The 22073-nt window shown below is 47.8% G+C and overlaps 1 protein-coding gene across 4 annotated transcripts in view; it reads right to left on the bottom strand.

The window, feature by feature from the left end:
* LOC140429626 (probable global transcription activator SNF2L2) overlaps window positions 1-22073 on the bottom strand; it is a 210149-nt gene that overhangs the window by 2745 nt on the left and 185331 nt on the right. For all 4 annotated transcript variants that reach the window (XM_072516880.1, XM_072516883.1, XM_072516882.1 and 1 more), the window contains one exon: window positions 18626-18771. In XM_072516880.1, the coding sequence (XP_072372981.1) occupies window positions 18626-18771 (146 nt within the window). The remainder of the gene's footprint in view (window positions 1-18625; window positions 18772-22073) is intronic.

The raw sequence follows: 22073 nt of genomic DNA, 5'->3' as shown, positions 1-22073 counted from the left end.
GTGGGAAAGCATGTGTCATTTGAGGCCAAGACTATCGTAGTGGATAATGGAGGGAGGTATGTGATGGTGAGTGGTAGGCTGCAAGAGACGTGGGTGGTGTTGGTAAATGTATACGCCCCGAACTGGGATGATGCTGGATTCATGAAGCGCATGTTGGGGCGCATTCCGGACCTGGAGGTAAGAGGCCTGATAATGGGAGGGGACTTCAATACAGTGCTGGACCCAGCACTGGACCACTCCAGATCAAGGACGGGAAAGAGGCCGGCGATGGCCAAGGTGCTTAGGGGGTTTATGGATCAGATAGGGGGAGTGGACCCATGGAGGTTTGCAAGACCGCAGGCCAGGGAATTTTCTTTCGTCTCCCACATGCACAAAGCCTACTCCCGGATAGACTTCTTTGTTCCGGGCAGGGCGCTCATCCCGAGGGTGGAGGGGACGGAGTATTCGGCCATAGCCATTTCGGACCACGCCCCGCACTGGGTGGAAATGGGGCTGGGAGAGGAGCGGGACCAACGCCCGCTGTGGCGGCTGGATGTGGGACTGCTGGCAGATGAGGGGGTGTGTGGGAAGGTGAGGGGGTCCATCGAAAGGTACTTGGAGGCCAAAGACAACGGGGAGGTGCGAGTGGGGGTGGTATGGGAGGCGTTGAAGGCGGTGATCAGGGGAGAGCTAATCTACATGAGGGCTCATAGGGAGAGGACAGAGGGCATGGAAAGGGAGAGGTTAGAGGGGGAGATTTTGAGAGTGGACAGGAGATACGCAGAGGCCCCGGAGGAAAGATTACTTGGGGAAAGACGACGGCTCCAGACGGAGTTTGACCTGTTGACCACGGGGAAGGCGGAGGCACAGTGGAGGAAGGCGCAGGGGGCGACCTACGAGTACGGGGAAAAGGCTAGTCGGATGCTGGCACACCAGCTCCGTAAGAGGACGGCAGCGAGGGAAATGGGGGAATCAAAGATGGAAGGGGAGCCACGGTTCGGAGTGTAACGAAAATAAACAAGGTATTCAAGGCCTTCTATGAAGAGCTGTACAGATCCCAGCCTCCAGGGGGGGGGAAGGGGGGATGAGACGATTCCTAGACCAACTGAGATTCCCGAGGGTGGAGGAGCAAGAGGTGGCTGGTTTGGGGGCACCAATCGGGTTGGAGGAGCTGAGCAAGGGTTTGGGGAGTATGCAGGCGGGGAAATACCCGGGGCCGGACGGGTTCCCGGTGGAGTTCTACAGAAAGTACGTAGAACTGTTGGCCCCGCTACTTGTGAGGACCTTTAATGAGGCAAGAGAGGAGGGAACCCTGCCCCCGACAATGTCGGAGGCGACAATTTCCTTAATCTTAAAGCGAGACAAGGACCCACTGCAATATAGATCGTACAGGCCGATCTCGCTCCTCAATGTGGACGCTAAGTTATTGGCAAAAATGATGGCCACGAGGATTGAGGATTGTGTCCCGGGGGTGATTCATGAGGACCAGACGGGATTCGTAAAGGGCAGGCAATTAAACACTAATGTGCGGCGGCTCTTAAACGTGATAATGATGCCATCGGAGGAGGGAGAGGCGGAGATAGTGGCAGCTATGGACGTGGAAAAGGCCTTTGACCGAGTAGAGTGGAAGTACCTCTGGGAGGTGTTGCGTAGGTTTGGGTTCGGGGGAGGGTTTATCAGCTGGGTTAAGCTCCTTTACAGAGCCCCGGTGGCGAGTGTAGTGACGAACCGGCGGAGGTCGGAGTACTTTCGGCTGTACCGAGGAACGAGGCAGGGGTGCCCCCTGTCCCCCCTGTTGTTTGCATTGGCGATCGAACCCTTGGCCATATCACTGAGGGAGTCTAATAAATGGAGGGGGGTGGTCCGAGGGGGAGAAGAGCATCGGGTGTCGCTATACGCGGATGACCTGTTGCTGTACGTGGTGGACCCAATGGAGGGGATGGTGGAGGTCATGTAGACTCTTAGGGAGTTTGGGGAATTATCGGGCTATAAGCTCAATGTCGGGAAGAGTGAGCTCTTTGTATTACAGGCAGGGGACCAAGAAAGACGGATAGGGACCTACCGCTGAGGAGGGCGGTGGGGGTTTTTCGGTATCTGGGTATCCAGATAGCCAGGACTTGGGGGCCCTACATAAATTGAATCTGACGAGGTTGGTGGACCAAACGGAAGAGGACTTCAAAAGATGGGACATGTTACCGCTCTCGCTGGCGGGTAGAGTGCATTCGGTCAAAATGGTGGTCCTTCCGAGGTTTTTGTTTGTGTTTCAGTGCCTTCCCATCGTGATCACCAAGGGCTTTTTCAAGAGAGTAGGTAGGAGCATTATGGGGTTTGTGTGGGCTAATAAGACCCCGAGGGTAAGGAGAGGGTTCCTGGAACGTAGCAGGGACCGAGGAGGGTTGGCGCTGCCAAACCTAGGGAGCTACTACTGGGCAGCAAATGTGGCGATGATCCGCAAGTGGGTTATGGAGGGAGAGGGGGCGGCATGGAAGAGGATGGAGATGGCGTCCTGTAAAGGAATGAGCTTGGGAGCGTTGGTGATGGCACCGCTGCCGTTCTCGCCGTCAAAATATACCATGAGCCCGGTGGTGGCGGCAACGCTAAGGATCTGGGGTCAGTGGAGACGGCACAGGGGTGCAGTGGGAGCCTCGGTGTGGTCCCCGATCAGGGGTAACCACCGGTTTGTCCCGGGGAAGATGGACGGGGGGGTTCCAGGGCTGGCATCGGGCGGGGATTAGAAGAATGGGGGACCTGTTCATTGACGGGACATTTGCCGAGGGGCACTGGAGGAGAGGTTTGAGCTACCTCCGGGAAATGCATTTAGATATATGCAGATTAGGGCTTTTGTGAGGCGACAGGTCAGGGAATTCCCGTTGCTCCCGGCACAAGAAATTCAAGACAGGGTGATCTCGGGTGTATGGGTCGGGGGGGGGCAAGGTTTTGGCAATACACCAAGAGATGAAAGAAGAGGGGGAAGCGCTAACAGAAGAGTTGAAGGGTAAATGGGAGGAGGAGCTGGGGGAGGAGATCGAGGAAGGTTTGTGGGCTAGTGCCCTGGGTAGGGTTAATTCCTCCTCATGTGCCAGGCTCAGCCTGATACAATTTAAGATGGTTCACAGAGCGCACTTGACGGGGGCGAGGTTGAGTAGGTTCTTTGGGGTAGAGGACAGATGCGGAAGATGTTCAGGGAGTCCGGCAAACCGTGTCCATATGTTTTGGTCATGCCCGGCACTGGAGGGGTTCTGGAAAGGAGCGGCGGGAGCAATATCTCAGGTGGTGAAAGTCCGGGTCAAGTCAAGCTGGGGGCTAGCAATATTTGGAGTAGTGGACGAGCCGGGAGTGCAGGAGGCGAAAGAGGCCTGCATTCTGGCCTTTGCGTCCCTAGTAGCCCGGCGAAGGATCTAGCTAATGTGGAAGGAGGCGAAGCCCCCTAGCATGGAGGCCTGGATAAATGACATGGCTGGGTTCATAAAGCTGGAGAGGATTAAGTTTGCCTTAAGGGGTTCTACAGGCGGTGGCAACCGTTCCTAGACTATCTCGCGGAACGTTAGAGGAAGTTCGGTCAGCAGGAACCTTGGGGGGGGGGGGGGGGGGGGGAAGGAGAGAGAAATGGGGGATTGCATGGGGGGATGGAGGAGCAGGAGATAACATGAAGGGCGGGGGAAACTGGCACGTGCGGGAGAGAGCCAGTGCATAAAGCTATGTAAATATACCATTTTGCCATGTATATATCTTGCTCAGTGCGTTTTCGTGTTATTTTGTTACCGGGGGGTGGGGTTATTGTTTGTAAGGGGAAAAAATTGTGTTGGTAAAGAACTGCCAACATGTATGTTGGACAATATTTACACATAGAAAATGTGATTTCGATATAATATTTGCAAACATTCTTACAATAAGTTTCTAAAATTACCTTGTCCTAGACTTCCACTTAACTGAACTCTAGAGGTGAGGTGAGTGACTGTTCTTTAACAGAATGTGGTATCTATCATGATATGCAAACATGCAACCAATGAACACTCAGAATTGGTCACAACTAATGGGCAGTCAGGACACTCAGATGGCATCACCACAAGGGGGCATGACATAAACACTATAACAGGGATGAGGCACTCACACCCTGCCTCTTTCCACAGACAGACATCTAGAGAGTTAGACAGGGTTGATCAGCAGCATCACACTACAGCACGTGGCTTAGAGCAAGCTGATACAGTTAGACTGAGTTACTACAGTTAGATTAGCAGAGAGTCAAACTCATTTGAGAACTGTGTTAATAGTTCAATAAACACGTTGAACTCATTTCAGAGTCTGGAGCATCCTTTACTTAAGACTGCATCAAGTAGCACCTGTGTTATCCGAAGCAGCATAACACAACATGATACCAGGAGTGACTGTTCAATCTATGTAGTTCAACTCAGCAAGATCCGTGATAACCAGCTACTGAATACAGGCACAATGGACAAGATTCAGGCTCCTCATCAGCTCAGGACCACCTGCAATCTTAGTGCCAACTGGCGATCAACTATACGTGGAAGCATCCGGCCTCAGTAGCGCGACCGATGCGTGGAAGATAGCTCTTCTACTCACCACTGCGGGTGACCATGCGAGAGATCTTCAACTCCTTTCACTTTTCCGAAGGGCAGGACAAAACAAAGTACCAAATCATCCTGGACAAATTCGACAGCCACTGCGAGGTGGACACCAACAAAATCTTCCGAGCGCTACATCTTCAAGCAGAGGATGCAAGGTAAAGACAAATCCTTCAACTCCTATCTAACTAATCGTAGACTGCTAGCACAATCCTGCCACTTCGGTGATATCACTGACTCCATGATCAGAGACCAAATCGTTTTTGGAGTCCACTCTGATCCTCTGCGAGAGCAATTGTTGAAAATCAAGTACATGACCCTGCCAGTCGCGATTGAAACGTGTGCTGTGCATGAGCACTCGAAAAATCGCTATTCACAGTACAAAACGATAGAAAATGAAAAACAAGCCTCCCGCGAGGTGGAGTGTTCAGGCCATCTCCTGGATGCAGTGCCTCCACATTGACGAAAGCGGCCATTTCGCGTGCTCTCCCTGGGGCCCGACGCATGAGCAATGCCATCGGGAACACAAAGCAGCCGAGAACCGCACCGCGCATGCGCAACGATGCACTGAGCGTCATGACGCCGACGTCATGACGTGTGCGAACTGCAGCACCGTCCATTTTTTTAAAAACTGCCCTACAAGAGGCAAACGCTGTTTAAACTGTGGGAAACCAAACCACTATGCAGCCCTGTGCAGACCTGCACCACCAGTCAGGAGCCAGCGCTCTCAATTCCGACAGCGGCGCATCAGAAGTATGCAACACCGAATGCATGACTCTGATCCAGGCAGTGAGATGGACCCAGATGATGACTACCTGGACAACACTTACTGAGTGGGCATTATTACGAAGTGCGAATACGTCAACCGGACACATCGCGAGTCCAATCAATCCTGGCCGTGGATTCTGAGGACGAATGGCATGCAGTGATGAAGGTCAACCACTGCCCCATCCAGTTCAAACTGGACACAGGTGCCTCCGCCAACCTGATTTTGCAGGTGGACTTCAAGAAAATCAAGAAGCCCCCCACAATCCTTCCAGCTGCCTGCAAACTCCTGGACTACAATGGAAACGCAATCAAGGCACTGGGGTCCTGCCATCTGCAGGTGTCCAGCTTACACACACAAGCAAGTTTACGCTTCGAGATTGTTAAACCAGATAGGGCATCCCTGCTAGGTGCGCACGCCTGCAAGCAACTTAACCTCATTCAAAGTGTCGACACCACAACGCCGTCCCGTTCGGATCTTCAGGCCAGCATCGACGCCATCATAACCCAGTTCCCAGATGTATTTAGCGGGATGGGCACACTGCCGTACGAGTACAAGATTCTACTGCGGCCTGATGCCAAGCCAGTGGTCCACGCACCACGACGAGTCCCTGCTCCACTGAGAGAGCGCCTGAAGGCAGAGCTCACGAGTCTACAACAAAAAGGCATCATCTCCAAGGTCACTGAACCGACCGACTGGGTCAGCTCGATGGTGTGCGTAAAGAAGCCTTCGGGGGACCTACGCATCTGCATTGACCCGAAGGATTTAAACAAAAACATTATGGGGGAACATTACCCAATCCCGAAGAGGGAAGAAATCACGAGTGAGATGGCACACGTGCGCTTCTTCACAAAATTGGACACATCCCAAGGATATTGGCAAATCCTCTTGAAGAATCCAGCAGAAGGCTCTGCACCTTCAACACGCCTTTTGGCAGATTCTGCTACAACCGAATGCCATTTGGCTTCATCTCGGCAGAGATTTTCCATCGCATCATGGAACAGATGATGGAGGGAATAGAAGGGGTTCGTGTCTACGTTTACGATATTATAATCTGGTCGCGACTCAAGAAAGTATTCCGACGCATACATGACCATGGCCTCAAGCTAAACAGGTCCAAGCGCTGTTTTGGGACATCCACGCTGAAGTTCCTGTGCGATCAGATTTCGCAACATGATGTGCGCCTGGACACAGACAAAATTAAAGCCATCGAGGCAATTAAAGTCCCCGAGGACTAGAAGGCAGTACGGCGCTTCCTGGGAATGGTCAATTTCCTTGGCAAGTTCATCCCGAATTTGGCCACACACACCATGGCCCTAGGCAACCTGGTGAAAACATCAATCGCCTTTGAGTGGAAGGCGGAGCACCGAACAGAGTGGCTGAAGCTGAAAGCCAAGCTCTGCACCCATCCTTGCATTCATTGACCCAGACCGAGAGACCAAGGTATCCACAGATGCGAGTCAGGATGGCATTGGGGCAGTGTTGCTTCAAAGAGACGACACGTCATCCTGAGTACCAGTAGCATACACGTCACAGGCAGTGACACCCACTGAGACCAGAAATGCGCAGATTGAGTATTTAGGTCTTCTCACCGGCATCCTCAAATTTCATGATTATGTCTACAGCTTGCCAACATTTACTGTTGAGACGGATTATAGGCCTCTGGTCCACATCATCCAAAAGGACCTGAACGACATGACACCTCGTTTGCAGAGAATTCTGCTCAAACACCGGAGGTATGATTTCAATTTGATGTACACACCTGGCAAGGAGCTCATCATAGCCGATGCATTGTCCCCCTCAGTCAACTCACCCAGTGAACCAATGGAGATCATCCAGCACATTGAATTGCAGGTACAACGGTGTGCAAGCACTCTCCCGGCAACAGATGAGAAGAGCGTTCTCATCCGAGAAGAGACGGCCAAAGACCCCCTGTTGCAGCGAGTCATCCACAATCTCAGCAATGGCTGGCAGAAAGGGCAATGCCTTAAATTCTACAACGTCAAGGACGACCTGACGCTGATCTACGGCATACTGCTCAAGCTGGGCAAGATAGTCATCCCGCTACGTCTCCAGAGCATGGTGCTGCGGCAGATTCATGAGGGACACCTGGGCATAGCAAAGTGCAGAGGCAGGGGCCGGCAAGCTGTCTATTGGGCCGGCATCAACCAGGACATCACGGACATGGTCCTAAACTGCGAAACCTGTCAGAGGTTCCAACCAGCGCAGAGCAAGGAGACGCTCCAACCACATGACCTAGAGACCTCTCCGTGGTCCAAGGTTGGCATTGACCTATTCCATGCGAATGGTCGCGACTATATCTTAATCATAGATTACTTTTCGAACTATCCGGAGGTGCTGAAGCTGCCAGGCATCACCTCAAGGACTGTCATCAAGGCGTGTAAAGAGACATTCTCACGTATGGCATCCCGAACACCGTCATGAGCGACAATGCTCCGTGGTTCCACAGTCGAGAATGGTCCACGTTTGCCAAGAGCTACAATTTCAGGCATGTCACCTCCAGTCCGCACTATCCGCAGTCCAATGGCATAGTCGAAAATGGGATGTACATCGTTAAGCAGCTCATCCGCAAGGCCTCGGACTCGGCTTCCGACATACATCTTGCACTACTTGTGTACCGGGCGACACCCTTGTCCACTGGCATGTCGCCAGCTCAACTGCTGATGAACAGGGACCTGCGGACGACGCTTCCAGCCATACACCTGCCCAACCTTGATCACCTCCCGATGCTGCAGAAGATGCAGCAGCTTCGCGACAGCCAGAAGCAGGGCTATGACGCACGATCTGGATGTGCTATCCCCGGCAGACACGGTCAGGATCAAGATACCGGATGGTGGGTGGTCTGCTCCGGCTGTCGTTGTTCGACAGGCCGCGCCCAGATCCTATGTCATACGTATGGCTGATGGCTCCATTGTGCGAAGGAATCAAGGGCACTGCGAAATGTTGCTTGCCCACAACCAATTTCCCCTCCATTTCCACATGTCGAATTGCCACCTCCAGACACCTCTAACCACGAGGCCACCAGTTGTGCCTCCCACTTGCCTGTCAAGACACCGTCATCCCCTCCACCACCTCTCCGGCGGTCGACGAGGATCAGACGCAAGCCTCAGAGACTGGACTTATGAGCATTTGTTTTGTTTGTTCTGTTCTGTATTCCTCAGTCAGTCACATTAGACACACATTCACATGTATATACATCTAAAAAAAAAAAAAGGGGATATGTCATGAAATGCAAACATGCAATCAATGAACACTCAGAATAGGACACAACCAATGGGCAGTCAGGATACTCAGAGGTGGCATCACCACAAGGGGGCATGACATAAACACTAAAAAAGGGATGAGGCACTCTCACCCTGCCTCTTTCCACAGACAGACATCTAGAGAGTTAGACAGGGTTGATCAGCAGCATCACACTCCAGCACTTGGCTTCGAGCAAGCTGGTGCAGTTAGACTGAGTTACTACTGTTAGATTAGCAGAGAGTCAAACTCATTTAAGAACTGCATTAATAGTTCAATAAACATGTTGAACTCATTTCAGAGTCTTGAGCATCCTTGAGTTAAGACTGCATCAAGTAGCAGCCTTTGTTATCCGAAGCAGCATAACACAACAGTATCAAGGAGACCTAGCAAAACTGGGAGGAGGCTACTCTCCATTTGGTGTTTTGTAATGAGGAGGAATTAATTAATGGCCTCATAGTTAAGGATTCACTAGGGAGTAGTGACCATAGTTTGGTAGAATTCAAGATTCCGTTTGGGGGAGAGAAAGTGGAGTCCCACACTAGTGTTCTGGAATTAAACAAAGGAAATTATGTAGGCTGGAGGTCAGATTTGGCCCGCATAGACAGGGCAGGAAAGCTAAAAGTTAGGATAGCTGATGAGCTGTGGCAGTTGTTGAAGGAGATACTCAATTCCTCACAACTAAAATATATCACAGAGAAAGAAAGATGGGTAAAAAAACATCCATGGTTAAACAAGGAGATCAAGGACATTATAAAGAAAAATATTAAGTTATATCATATTGCAAAGACCAGTGGCAGGCTGGAAGATTGGGAAACTTTCAAACATAAAACAAAGGGATACTAAAAAAGTAATAAAAAAAAGTGAAGGTAAGTTACAAAAAAAAAAAAACTAGTACAGAAGGATATCAAAAGCTTCTACAGGTACACGAAAGGGAAGGTCACTAAGGCAAACCTTGGCCCCTTGGAAGATGAAACTGGTGAGATAATTGTGGGGAACACAGAAATGGCAGAGTTGCTCAATCAATATTTTGTCTCAAGTTTTCACGGTGGAGGACACTAGTACCATTCCTATGGGAACGGGCAACTCGGAGGTAATAGAAAGGGTGTAATTTGGAACAATCAGCAACAATAGGGAAACTGTACTCAACACACTCTTGGGGTTGAGGGCAGACAAGTCCCCAGGGCCTGATGGCCTCCATCCTAGTGTGTTAAAGAAGTGGCAGCAGGGATAGTGGATCCATTGGTTATGATATTCCAAAATTCCATGTTCACGGGAAAGGTTCTAGTGGCTTGGAAAGATGCTAACATAACACCCTTATTCAAAAAGGGAGGGAGGCAGAATGTGGGAAATTACAGACCAGTTAGTTTAACATCTGTTGTTGGAAAATTGTTGGAATCAATTATCAAGGATGTAATATCAGGACATTTGGAAAGCCAAAGCTATCCATCAGAGTCAGCATGGTTTTATGAAGGGCAAATCATGTTTGACTAATTTGCTTGAGTTCTTCTAAGATGTAACAAGCAAAGTGGATAATGGGGATCCTGTAGATGTAGTATATCTGGATTTCCGGGAGGTGTTTGATAAGGTGCCGCACAGAAGGTTAATTCACAAGGTGAGATCACATGGGATTAGGGATAAACTATTAGCTTGGATAGAAGACTGGCTGACGGACAGGAGACAGAGAGTCGGGATAAATGGGTCTTTTTCTGGATGGCAAGATGTAACTAGTGGGGTGGCACAGGGTTTGGCCCTTGGGCCCCAGCTATTTACAATCTATATTAACCACTTGGATACAGGGATATAAGGATCCAGAGCCACATTTGCAGATAACACAAAAATAGGTGGGACAGTAAGTTGCAATGAGGAAATAAGAATCTTACAAATGGATGTAAATAGGTTAGAGTGGGCCAAAATATGGCAGATGAAGGTCAATGTAGATAAATGTGAGGTCATGCATTTTGGTCTTAAAAAAAATGGAAAGGCAACTTATTATCTAAATGGGGAAAGACTTTGGGATGCTCCGATGCAGAGGGATCTGGGTGTCCTCAAGCATGAGTCACAGAAAACGCGCATACAGATGCAGCAGATAATAAGGAAAGCAAATGAAATGTTGGCATTTATAGTAAAAGGAATTCAGTATAAAGGTAAGGAAGTGTTGTTGCAACTATACAAGGCATTGGTAAGACCGCACCTGGAGTATCTTGCACAGTTTAGGTCCACTTATTTGAGAAAAAATGTAGTGGCATTGGAGGCAGTTCAGAGGAGGTTCACTAGATTGATTTCAGAGATGAGGGGTTTGTCGTATGAGGAGAGATTGAACAGTTTAGGCCTATCCTCTCTGGTAGAAGAATGAGGGGAGATCTCATTGAGGTATAAAAGATGATAAAAGATATGGATAAAGTAGACGTGGAGAAGATGCTTCCGCTTGTGGGACATTCTAAATTGAGAGGTCATATTTTTAGAATGAGGGGTAGTAAATTTAAAACAGATTTGAGGAAAAAGTACTTCTCCCAAAGGGTTGCGAATATGTGGCATTTGCTACCCCAGAGTGTGGTGGATGCAGTGACAGTGAGTAAATTTTAAGGGCGAGTTAGACAGAATTTTAATTGGTAATGGGTTGAAGGGTTATGAAGAACAGGCAGGGCAGTGGAGTTGAGGCCAGGATGGGATCAGCCATGATCACATTGAAGCTGTTTAGACTCGAAAGACTAAATTGCTTACTCCTGCTCTTAGGTCATGTGTTCTAGGGAGGAGATGCTCTGGCTGATTTTGCAATCCAGGTCTTGGTCTGTAACATTGTAGGTAGCAGATGAGGAACGTATCAGCCATGATAGAATGGCGGAGCAAACTCGATGGGCCGAATGGCCTAATTCTGCTCCTGATGAATGTGAATGGCAGAGGTGCTCTGCTGGTTGGAGTTGTATCTGGCACAAAGGAAGATGGCTGGGGTGTCATATCTGGCACAAAGGAAAATGACGATGGTTGCTGAAGGTCACTCATCTTAGTTCCAGGACATTATTGCAGGACTTTCTCAGGGTAGTGTGTCCAAAGGCCAACCATTTTCAGCTGCATGTCAGTAGTGGGGATGTCAGCAGTGTTCTGCACCATTTGTGATTCCTCAGATAATGCAGCAGTCCATGTCCAAATGCAGCAAGACCTGGACAATATCCAACTTGGGCTGACAAGTGCCAAGTAACATTCACGTCACACAAGTACCATCTCCTACAAGAGAGTATGTACACATCTTCCCTTGACAGTCAATCGCATTAGCACCACTGAATCCCCACCATCATCCTGGGGATTACCTATGACCAGAAACTGAACTGGACCAGCCATTTAAATATTGTGGCCACAAGAACACCACCACCTGGAAGTTCCCCTCCAAGTCATTCGCCATCCTGACTTGGAAACATATCACTGTTCTTGGGTCAATATCCTGGAACTCACTGCCTAACAGTAATGTGGGTACACCTATGCCACATGGACTTCAGCAGTTCAAGGTAGCTGCTCGCAACCACCTTCTCAAGGGCAATTAGGCATAAGCAATAAATGCTAGCATAGACAGCGATGCCCACATCCCATTAATGAATTTTAAAAGCGCTCCTGCTAGAAAGATGTGCTTGGATCCATTATGGTTTTCAGGTATTGGGGTAGGAGAGGTTGGGTCTTGGTGTAAAAGTAATGCAATAATAGACAGTCTTCTAGTTGCCAGTTTAAAACCATGGGCTGGATTCATTTACCCCGCCCGCCGCAAGAACACCAAGGGCGAGATGTGAACAATGGAGAAGTCCATTGACCTCAAGCAGGATTCTCTGGTCACCGGGCAGACACAGCCGGAGAATCCCACCCTAAACTAAAATGTATTCAAATTTATGAGAATGGGACCGATGACCAAAATGTAATTATTCACATTGCAATCCTGGATGTCAGGACAAAATATGTTCATATGCCAAGCACTGCTGTGGCAGAAATAATGAGCCTGCATTGAATTACCTTTGAATTAACTTTCCCAACATTGACTGGGACAGCCATAGCATTAGGGGCTTGGATGGAGGGAAATTTGTTGAGTGTATTCAGGAGGAATTTCTCATTCAGTATGTGGATGGACCGACAAGAGAGGGGGCAAAACTTGACCTCGTCTTGGGAAATAAGGAAGGGCAAGTGACAGAAGTGCTAGTGAGGGATCACTTTGGGACAAGTGACCATAACTCCATTAGTTTTAAGATAGCTATGGAGAATGATAGGTCTGGCCCAAGAGTTAAAATTCTTAATTGGGGCAAGGCCAATTTTGATGGTATCAGACAGGAACTTTCAGAGGTAGATTGGGGGAGACTGTTGGCAGGCAAAGGGACGGCTGGTAAATGGGAGGCTTTTTAAAATGTGTTAACCAGGGTGCAGGGTAAGCATATTCCCTTTAGAGTGAAGGGCAAGGCTGGTAGAAGTAGGGAACCCTGGATGACTCGAGATATTGAGACTCTGGTCAAAAAGAAGGAGACATATGACGTACATAAGCAACTGGGATCAAGTGGATCCCTTGAAGAGTATAGAGATTGTCGAAATAGAGTTAAGAGGGAAATCAGGAGGGCAAAAAGTGGACATGAAATTGCTTTGGCAAATAATGCAAGGGAGAATCCAAAGAGATTCTACAGATACATAAAGGGGAAAAGAGTAACTAGGGACAGAGTAGGGCCTCTTAAGGATCAACAAGGACAGAGCCACAAGAGTTGGGTGAGATCCTGAATGAATATTTCTCATCGGTATTCACGGTGGAGAAAGGCATGGATGTTAGGAAACTAAGGGAAATAAATAGTGATGTCTTGAGAAGTGTGCATATTACAGAGGAGGAGGTGCTGGAAGTCTTAAAGCGCATCAAGGTAGATAAATCCCCGGGACCTGATGAAATGTATCCCAGGATGTTGTGGGAGGCTAGGGAGGAAATTGCGGGTCCCCTAACAGAGACATTTGAATCATCGGCAGCCACAGGTGAGGTGCCTGAAGATTGGAGAGTGGCGAATGTTGTGCCCTTGTTTAAAAAGGGCAGCAGGGAAAAGCCTGGGAACTACAGACCGGTGAGCCTAACGTCTGTAGTAGGTAAGTTGCTAGAAGGTATTCTGAGAGACAGGATCTACAAGCATTTAGAGAGGCAAGGACTGATTCGGGGCAGTCAGCATGGCTTTGTGCGTGGAAAATCATGTCTCACAAATTTGATTGAGTTTTTTGAGGGGGTGACCAAGAAGGTAGATGAGGGCACTGCAGTAGACGTTGTCTACATGGACTTTAGCAAAGCCTTTGACAAGGTACCGCATGGTAGGTTGTTGCAGAAGGTTAAAGCTCATGGGATCCAGGGTGAGGTTGCCAATTGGATTCAAAATTGGCTGGACGGCAGAAGGCAGAGGCTGGTCGTAGAGGGTTGTTTTTCAAACTGGAGGCCTGTGACCAGTGGTGTGCCTCAGGGATCGGTGCTGGGTCCACTGTTATTTGTGATTTATATTAATGATTTGGATGAGAATTTAGGAGGCATGGTTAGTAAGTTTGCAGATGACACCAAGATTGCTGGCACAGTGGATAGTGAAGAAGGTTATCTAGGATTGCAACGGGATCTTGATCAATTAGGCCAGTGGGCCGACGAATGGCAGATGGAGTTTAATTTAGATAAATGTGAGGTGATGCATTTTGGCAGATCGAATCAGGCCAGGACCTACTCAGTTAATGGTATGGTGTTGGGGAGAGTTATAGAACAAAGAGATCTAGGAGTACAGGTTCATAGCTCCTTGAAGGTGGAGTCGCAGGTGGACAGGGTGGTGAAGAAGGCATTCGGCATGCTTGGTTTCATTGGTCAGAACATTGAATACAGGAGTTGGGACGTTTTGTTGAAGTTGTACAAGACATTGGTACAGCCACACTTGGAATACTGTGTGCAGTTCTGGTCACCCTATTATAGAAAGGATATTATTAAACTGGAAAGAGTGCAGAAAAGATTTACTAGGATGTTGCCGGGACTTGATGGTTTGAGTTATAAGGAGAGGCTGGATAGACTGGAACTTTTTTCCCTGGAGCGTAGGAGGCTTAGGGGTGATCTTATAGAGGTCTATAAAATAATGAGGGGCATAGATAAGGTAGATAGTCAACATCTTTTCCCAAAGGTAGAGGAGTCTAAAACTAGAGGGCATAGGTTTAAGGTGAGAGGGGAGATTCAGAAGGGCCCAGAGGGGCAATTTCTTCACTCAGAGGGTAGTGAGTGTCTGGAATGGGCTGCCAGAGGTAGTAGTAGAGGCGGGTACAATTGTGTCTTTTAAAAAACATTTAGGTAGTTACATGGGTATAGAGGGTTATGGGCCAAGTGCGGGCAACTGGGACTAGCTTAATGGTAAAAACTGGGCGGCATGGACTGGTTGGGCCGAAGGGCCTGTTTCCATGCTGTAAACTTCTATGATTCTATGATATGATGATGGCTGTATTTATGGTGCTCTTCTAATCACTTCCAGTCAAAGCAAAGAGTTGGTGGAGAATCTGACATGCACTGTTTGGAGCTTATTAGCATACATTTTAAGCCAGTTATGTGTACTTAAAACAGTACACATAACATGTACTCTGGTAGAACACCAATCCATAGGAAATGGCAGATGCAATGTTAAAGAACAAAGAACAAAGAAATGTACAGCACAGGAACAGGCCCTTCGGCCCTCCAAGCCCGTGCCGACCATACTGCCCGACTAAACTACAATCTTCTACCCTTCCTGGGTCCGTATCCTTCTATTCCCATCCTATTCATATATTTGTCAAGATGCCCCTTAAATGTCCCTATCGTCCCTGCTTCCACTACCTCCTCCGGTAGCGAGTTCCAGGTACCCACTACCCTCTGCGTAAAAAACTTGCCTCGTACATCTACTCTAAACCTTGCCCCTCTCACCTTAAACCTATGCCCCCTAGTAATTGACCCCTCTACCCTGGGGAAAAGCCTCTGACTATCCACTCTGTCTATGCCCCTCATAATTTTGTATACCTCTATCAGGTCGCCCCTCAACCTCCTTCATTCCAGTGAGAACAAACCGAGTTTATTCAACCGCTCCTCATAGCTTATGCCCTCCATACCAGGCAACATTCTGGTAAATCTCTTCTGCACCCTCTCTAAAGCCTCCACATCCTTCTGGTAGTGTGGCGACCAGAATTGAACACTATACTCCAAGTGTGGCCTAACTAAGGTTCTATACAGCTGCAACATGACTTGCCAATTCTTATACTCAAGTTCAATAAACCTTTAAATCATATGAATGCAAGTTGTGAGGTGGATGCAAAGAGGCTTCAAAAAGGTTTAGACAAACTAAATGAATGGGCAGGAACATGACAAATGGAATATAGTTTGGAAAAATGTGAAGTTATCCACTTTGGGAGAAAAAACAGAAATGCCGAGTATTTCTTCAATGGGAAGATTGGGAAGTATTGATGTCCAAAAGGAGCTGGGAGTTCTTGTTCAGAATTCAAGGAAAGCAAACATGCAGGTGCAGCAAGCAATTAGGAAGGCAAATGTATGTTAGCATATATTGCAAGAAGATTTGAATGTAGGAGTAAGGATGTCTTGCTGCAGTTATATGGAGCCTTGGTGAGACCATACCTTGAGTATTGGTGTCCTTACCCAAGGAAGGATATGGCCATAGAGGGAAGGCAATGAAGGTTTACTAGACTAATTACCAGTATGGCAGGGCTGTCCAATGAGGAAAGACTGAGCCTATTCTCATAAATGTAGACAGGATATTTATCCTGGTTGAGGGAGTTAGAACCAGGACACATATTTAGGCCATTTTAGGTCAGATATGAAGAGGAGTTTATTCAGAAATCGGGAGGAATTCTCCATCCCAGAGGACTGTGGCGACTCATTAAGTATTTTCAAAGTAGAGATTTCTAGCTACCAATGAAATCAAGGAATACGAGGATAGTGCAGGAAGATGCCATTGAGATAAAAGATCAGCCATGACCTAGTTAAATGGGGAGCAGTTTCAAAGGGCCGAATGGTCTATTCCTGCTTCTATATTCCTACATGCAATGTGTGAAATCAGTCAGCCGATAGATAATAAATATTGCAACTTGATAGTAGGATCAACCATATTAGCATTTCTAATGGCAACAGAAGTGCTATTTGAAACTTATTTACAGTCTAAAACAAGTCAAAATTCCAATGCCATTTTAGCTACAATCTACTAACCAAATTGTTAGCAAACATATCAGAACCCTGCATACAAGTGTTTCTTGTAACACCGGGGCACTAATGATATAAAGAGCCAAGTGACGGATTCATAAATATTAGAGTATACATGAACAAGACGTAGCGCAATGGACTACAAACTCAGGTGCACTTTAATTGGGATATGAGGGCCAAGACCAGTATATATTGCTCATCCATAACTTTTCCTAGAGCAGATGATGGTGTTGAGCCATCTTCTTCAACTGCTGCAGTTATGTTGCTCATGGTGTAACTGAGAGTTCCCCGATTTTGGCCATTGAGTGCGAAAGAATGTGATATGGTTCCAAGTCAGTGTGGTATGTGACTTGGAGAGGAATTTTACAGGTGGTGGTGTTCCCATTTGTCTGTTACCCTTGTTCTTCTAGTGAGTAAATTAGATCACAGCTTTTGGGAGTGGAACCCCAGTAAGTTGCTGCACTGATAGTGCACACTACTGCCATTGTACAGCTGTGGTGGAAGAAAGGGTTGTTCAAGGTACTGAATGGGGCACCAATCCAGGTGATTTTTTTGCCCTGGATGATTTTAAACTTATCAAAATATTGTTGGAGTTCTTTTCATCCAGTTAAGTGGAGAGCATTTATCACAGTCTTAACTTTTGTGCCCTGCAGGTAGTGGACAGGCTTTGGGGAGTTAGGAGATGAGTTACTCGCTGCATGATTCCCAAGCCTCTAACCTTTTCTTGTAGCCGCAGTATTTATACAGCTCGTCTAGTTAAGCTACTGGTCAATGGTAATCCACAGGTTGTTGATGGTGGGGGTTTCAGCAATGGTAATGCCATTGCATGTCAAGGGAAGATAATTATATTTTCTCTTGTTAGAGATGGTGACTGCCTAGCACTTCTGTGATCCAAATGTTACTGTCACATCTTAGCCCAATTTCGAATGTTGTCCAGGTATTGCTGTATGTGGGCATGGACTGCTTAAGTTTCCGAGGAATTGCAAATTGTACTGAACATGGTGCAATCATCAACACACCTCCCCATTACTGTATGTTGAAGGGAAGATCATTGAGGAAGCAACTGAAGATGGTTGGGCCTATGATTGGCCTCCAACCACAGCCATGTTCCTTTGTGCTAAAAATGACCAACCCATAGGAAATCCGGAATAAAATTCACAATCTTGCTAGTGTTCTTTGATGCCCCATTTAGTCAAATTATGGCTTGATGTTAAGGATCGTTTTCCTCAACTCACGTCTGGAATTCAGCTCTTTAATTCACATTTGGATCCAGGCTGGAGCTGAAAAGCCTGGCGGAACCTAAACCAAGCATCAGTGAACAAGTCATTGCTAAGTAAATGCCACTTGATATCACTGTCAGCAACACCTTTACCTGAAAGGCCTCACAGTATTCAAATAAATTAAAGTGGATTCAGTGCAAGACTCAACAATGGATGAACTAGTTGTAGGAACATCTTAATTTGAAAGTTTATTCATATATTCATAGAACAGACGTCATGGTGGAGGGGAAGCGGAGCTAACAGTTATTTCCCTTCATGAGTCACATGGATAGCGTATACTAGAAACTCAGAGCCTAAAATATGGAGGAACAGCCATAAAATCAAATGATTGAATGAATTAAAACCATTGAAAAGTACAACAGTCAGGAAAATTATTTCTGCTACACCATGTAAATAATCTAAAAGGTCACAAAGTGAAATTGTTCTAATTTGAATTCAAAGACTCAATGGTTCAAAGTAACATAGCCAAGCTGCACATCAGTTTCAAACTGCTATTTTGTATTCCAAATGGTCATTCGTTAAACTTTATAATAGTAAATCATCTTGCTTAAAAACTTACATTGTCATCTTGGTCATCATCACTGTCATCATCACTAATGACGGGCTTGATTTTAGTACGACTGAGCCGTTTCTTACTCTTTCCTTTCTCACGACTTTTGTCACTGTCCTTTCGACCAAGCTTGATTTTAACTTTGACTGATTTTGCTGCAAGTTAGGACAAAAAAGTACTTTATTTTTGAAACTGTTTGGAAACACATTATTACAAACATCTACAAAGAATAGATTGGTACGTTTATACTACAAGGCTGAAACACATTCACAGCTTCTGTAACAGTACTTAATTTGTATGCCGTGCAAGTCAGCTCGTCTTCAAGAAACTAGTTATTGATCATAACTCCATTATTTTGCCATATAGTTCTAGGTCAGATAATAAGAACAGAGGGTGCTTTACTAGCTTGGAGCACAATCAAATACAGGCTTTCAATTTCTAGCACAAATGTAACATTATTTCAATGAACGATAGTGACTTTTGAGAGGCGTCTTGACAAATACATGAATAGGATGGGAATAGAGGGATATGGTCCCCGGAAGGGTAGTTTTTTTTTGTGAGGGCCACGAAGAATCCAGCACGAGTTGAAGGATAGAAAGAAATAACATTTATTTCCAATAACATGTATATATATATATATATATATATACACACACACAACAGCAGCAACTCCCTAGCTGCTCACTCCTCTCCAGCTGGTTCCAAACTGGCCAGCTTTATTTATGCAGGGAATTTGCTAATGATTTCTCCGCCCCCCTCATTGGGGAAGCTCATACTCTCAAAGGATTGTGCGATTACCATTAGTCCCCAGCCAGTGGCAAGCAGGCAGGTTATAACATTCGTCCCCCCCGAAAGTCCAAGGAATCCACCGAAGACCCTGGTGAAGGAGGGCGTCGGACTCATTTTGCTGCAGGCCGGACACCATTTGCATGAGGCGCTGGATTGGGCGGCGTGTAACGAGACGGAGAACGGTGCTTCCGTGATGAAAGGCGTAACGGGATCGTGTCTCCATCTCAGAGTCGGAGTCTGCTGCCTCCGTCATCTCGGCGCCTCTATCTCCATACGGTTCTGCAATGACCTGCGCAGGCTTTGAGTGCGGCATCAGAGGAAGATTGTGAGGAATACTCTCTACTGTGTCTGGTCTCTGTGGCTGTAGAAATGAGCTCCGGGGGCAGGGAATCGTTGGAAGAGATGGTCTTCTGGACCGAACGTGGTCTACATGCTTGCGCTGGAGACGACCCTGGGCTTGCACCTGGAAAGAGATAGGGCCCGTTCGGCGAAAGATAACGCCAGGGACCCACTGGGCACCACCAGCAAAATTTCGAATGAACACTGGGTCACCGGGCGCAAACTGCCAAATCGGCCGTTGCCAAGAAAAACCCACGTCCCTGCCGTTCTGGAGTGCGGCGTGCATTTGTGCCAATGTCTGGGAAAAACATGTTAAGGCGGGTGCGAAGTCTCCGGCCCATTAGGAGTTCCGCGAGAGCTACCCCAGTCACCGCATGTGGAGTGGTCCTAAATGAAAACAAATAACGAGCCCGTCTCATGTCCATAGACCCGGAGAAACTGCTTCTTTAGGCCTCGTTTGAATGTCTGCACTGCGCGCTGCGCCAAACCAATTGGAAGCCAGGTTGTATGGAGCGGTGCGGATATGGCGTATGCCGTTCATCTTCATGAACCTTGCAAACTCCTCACTTGTGAACGGAGTGCCATTGTCCATGACCAGCACCTCGGGAAGGTCATGCGTACTGAAAGAAAAACACATCTTCTCGATTGTTGCGCAGGACGTTGTGCCTACTATCTCATGCACCTCTAACCATTTAGACTGGGCATCAATTAATAGAAGGAACATGGATCCTTGAAAAGGGCCGGCGAAATCCGCATGCAAGCGCGCACAAGGCTGCCCTGGCCATTCCCAGTGATGTAGGGGTGCGCCCGGCGGAAGCTTCTGATGTTCCTGGCAAATGGAGCAGTTTTGGGCCACCTTCTCAATGTCGGTGTCGAGGCCTGGCCACTAGACATAACTCTGGGTCAACATTTTCATTTTGGTCACACCCGGATGCCCATTGTGCAAGTCCCTTAGTATCAGCTCCTGTCCTTTTTCCGGGACAATCACATGCATCCCCCACAAGAGGGTACCGTCTTCCACGCTAAATTCTGACAGCTTGGAGGAAAATGCCCGCAACTCGCTTGGGAGACGACTATGCTGCCCACCATACGGGACTATGTGCCGAACCTTTGACAGGACTGGCTCCATCTGGGTCCACTCACGGATCTGTGATGCCGTGACAGACAAGAGGTCCATAAAATTTAGGGTTGCAACCATCGCACCGGTCGTGGGGGTCGACATGGGGCCGGTCGATAAAGGCAATCGACTCAGTGCGTCGGCATTCGCTATCTGGGTTCCTGGTTTGTGCTCCAGAGAATACTCGTAGGCAGCAAGCAACAAAGCCCAGCGCTGGATGCGTGCGGAAGCAATGGGCGGTATTGGCTTATCCTCTCGGAAAAGTCCCAGCAGAGGATTATGATCAATCACGATAGTGAAGTGGCGGCCATACACGTACTGGTGCCAGCGTAGTTGCCAGATTGGGGAGGAACTTCCCGTAATAGTTTACCAATCCGAGAAAAGAACGAAGATGCGAAGTGTCAGTCGGGGCCCTGTTGAATTGTGCGCACCTTCTCTGTGACGGGGTGCAAACCTTCGCGGTCCACCAGATAACCCAGGTAGACTACTTCCTTCGCCTGAAAGACGCACTTTGTGAGACGTAAACGGACTCAGCCTCTGAAAAGCGTCAAAGGACAGCCTCCAAATTTTCCAAATGTTCCTGCTCCGACGTCCCTGTAACCAAAACGTTGTCTAAGTAGACAGCGACACGTGGTAAACCTCTCAAGATGTCCTCCATGACGCGTTGAAAAATAGCGCAGGCAGAGGATAGCCGAAAGGGCAACCGTGTATATTCATACAGGCCCCGGTGTGTATTAATAGTTACATATGGCGGGGAGGCAGGGTCCAGCTCCAACTGTAGGTAGGCGTGACTCATATCTAATTTTGTGAACTTGAGTCCGCCTGCAAGCTTTGCGTAGAGATCCACTAAGCGAGGCATTGGATATCGGTCGTGCCGGAAAGCCGTATTCACTACAAGTTTATAGTCGCCGCACAAGCGAACCTTGGCATCTAGCTTCATTACAGGTACAATTGGTGCTTCCCAGTCAGCGAAACGGACAGGCCTGATAATACCCAAGGTCTCCAAACGAGTGAGCTCCCCTTCTACCTTCTCGAGCAAGGCATAAGGCACCGGGTGGGCCCGGAAATAGAGCGGCGTGGCTCCTGGTTCGACTTGGATATGGGCTACGGCCCCTTTTATTTTCCCCAAACCGGGCTGGAATACATCTGGGTACACTCCTAGCACCTCAGTCATCCCTCCAGAACCTGTTAGGAGGATGTGCTGCCACTGCA

This window comes from Scyliorhinus torazame, chromosome 9 (assembly GCF_047496885.1).
Source record: "Scyliorhinus torazame isolate Kashiwa2021f chromosome 9, sScyTor2.1, whole genome shotgun sequence".
Lineage (NCBI taxonomy): Eukaryota > Metazoa > Chordata > Chondrichthyes > Carcharhiniformes > Scyliorhinidae > Scyliorhinus > Scyliorhinus torazame.
This window is presented reverse-complemented; position numbering and strand designations above follow the sequence as displayed.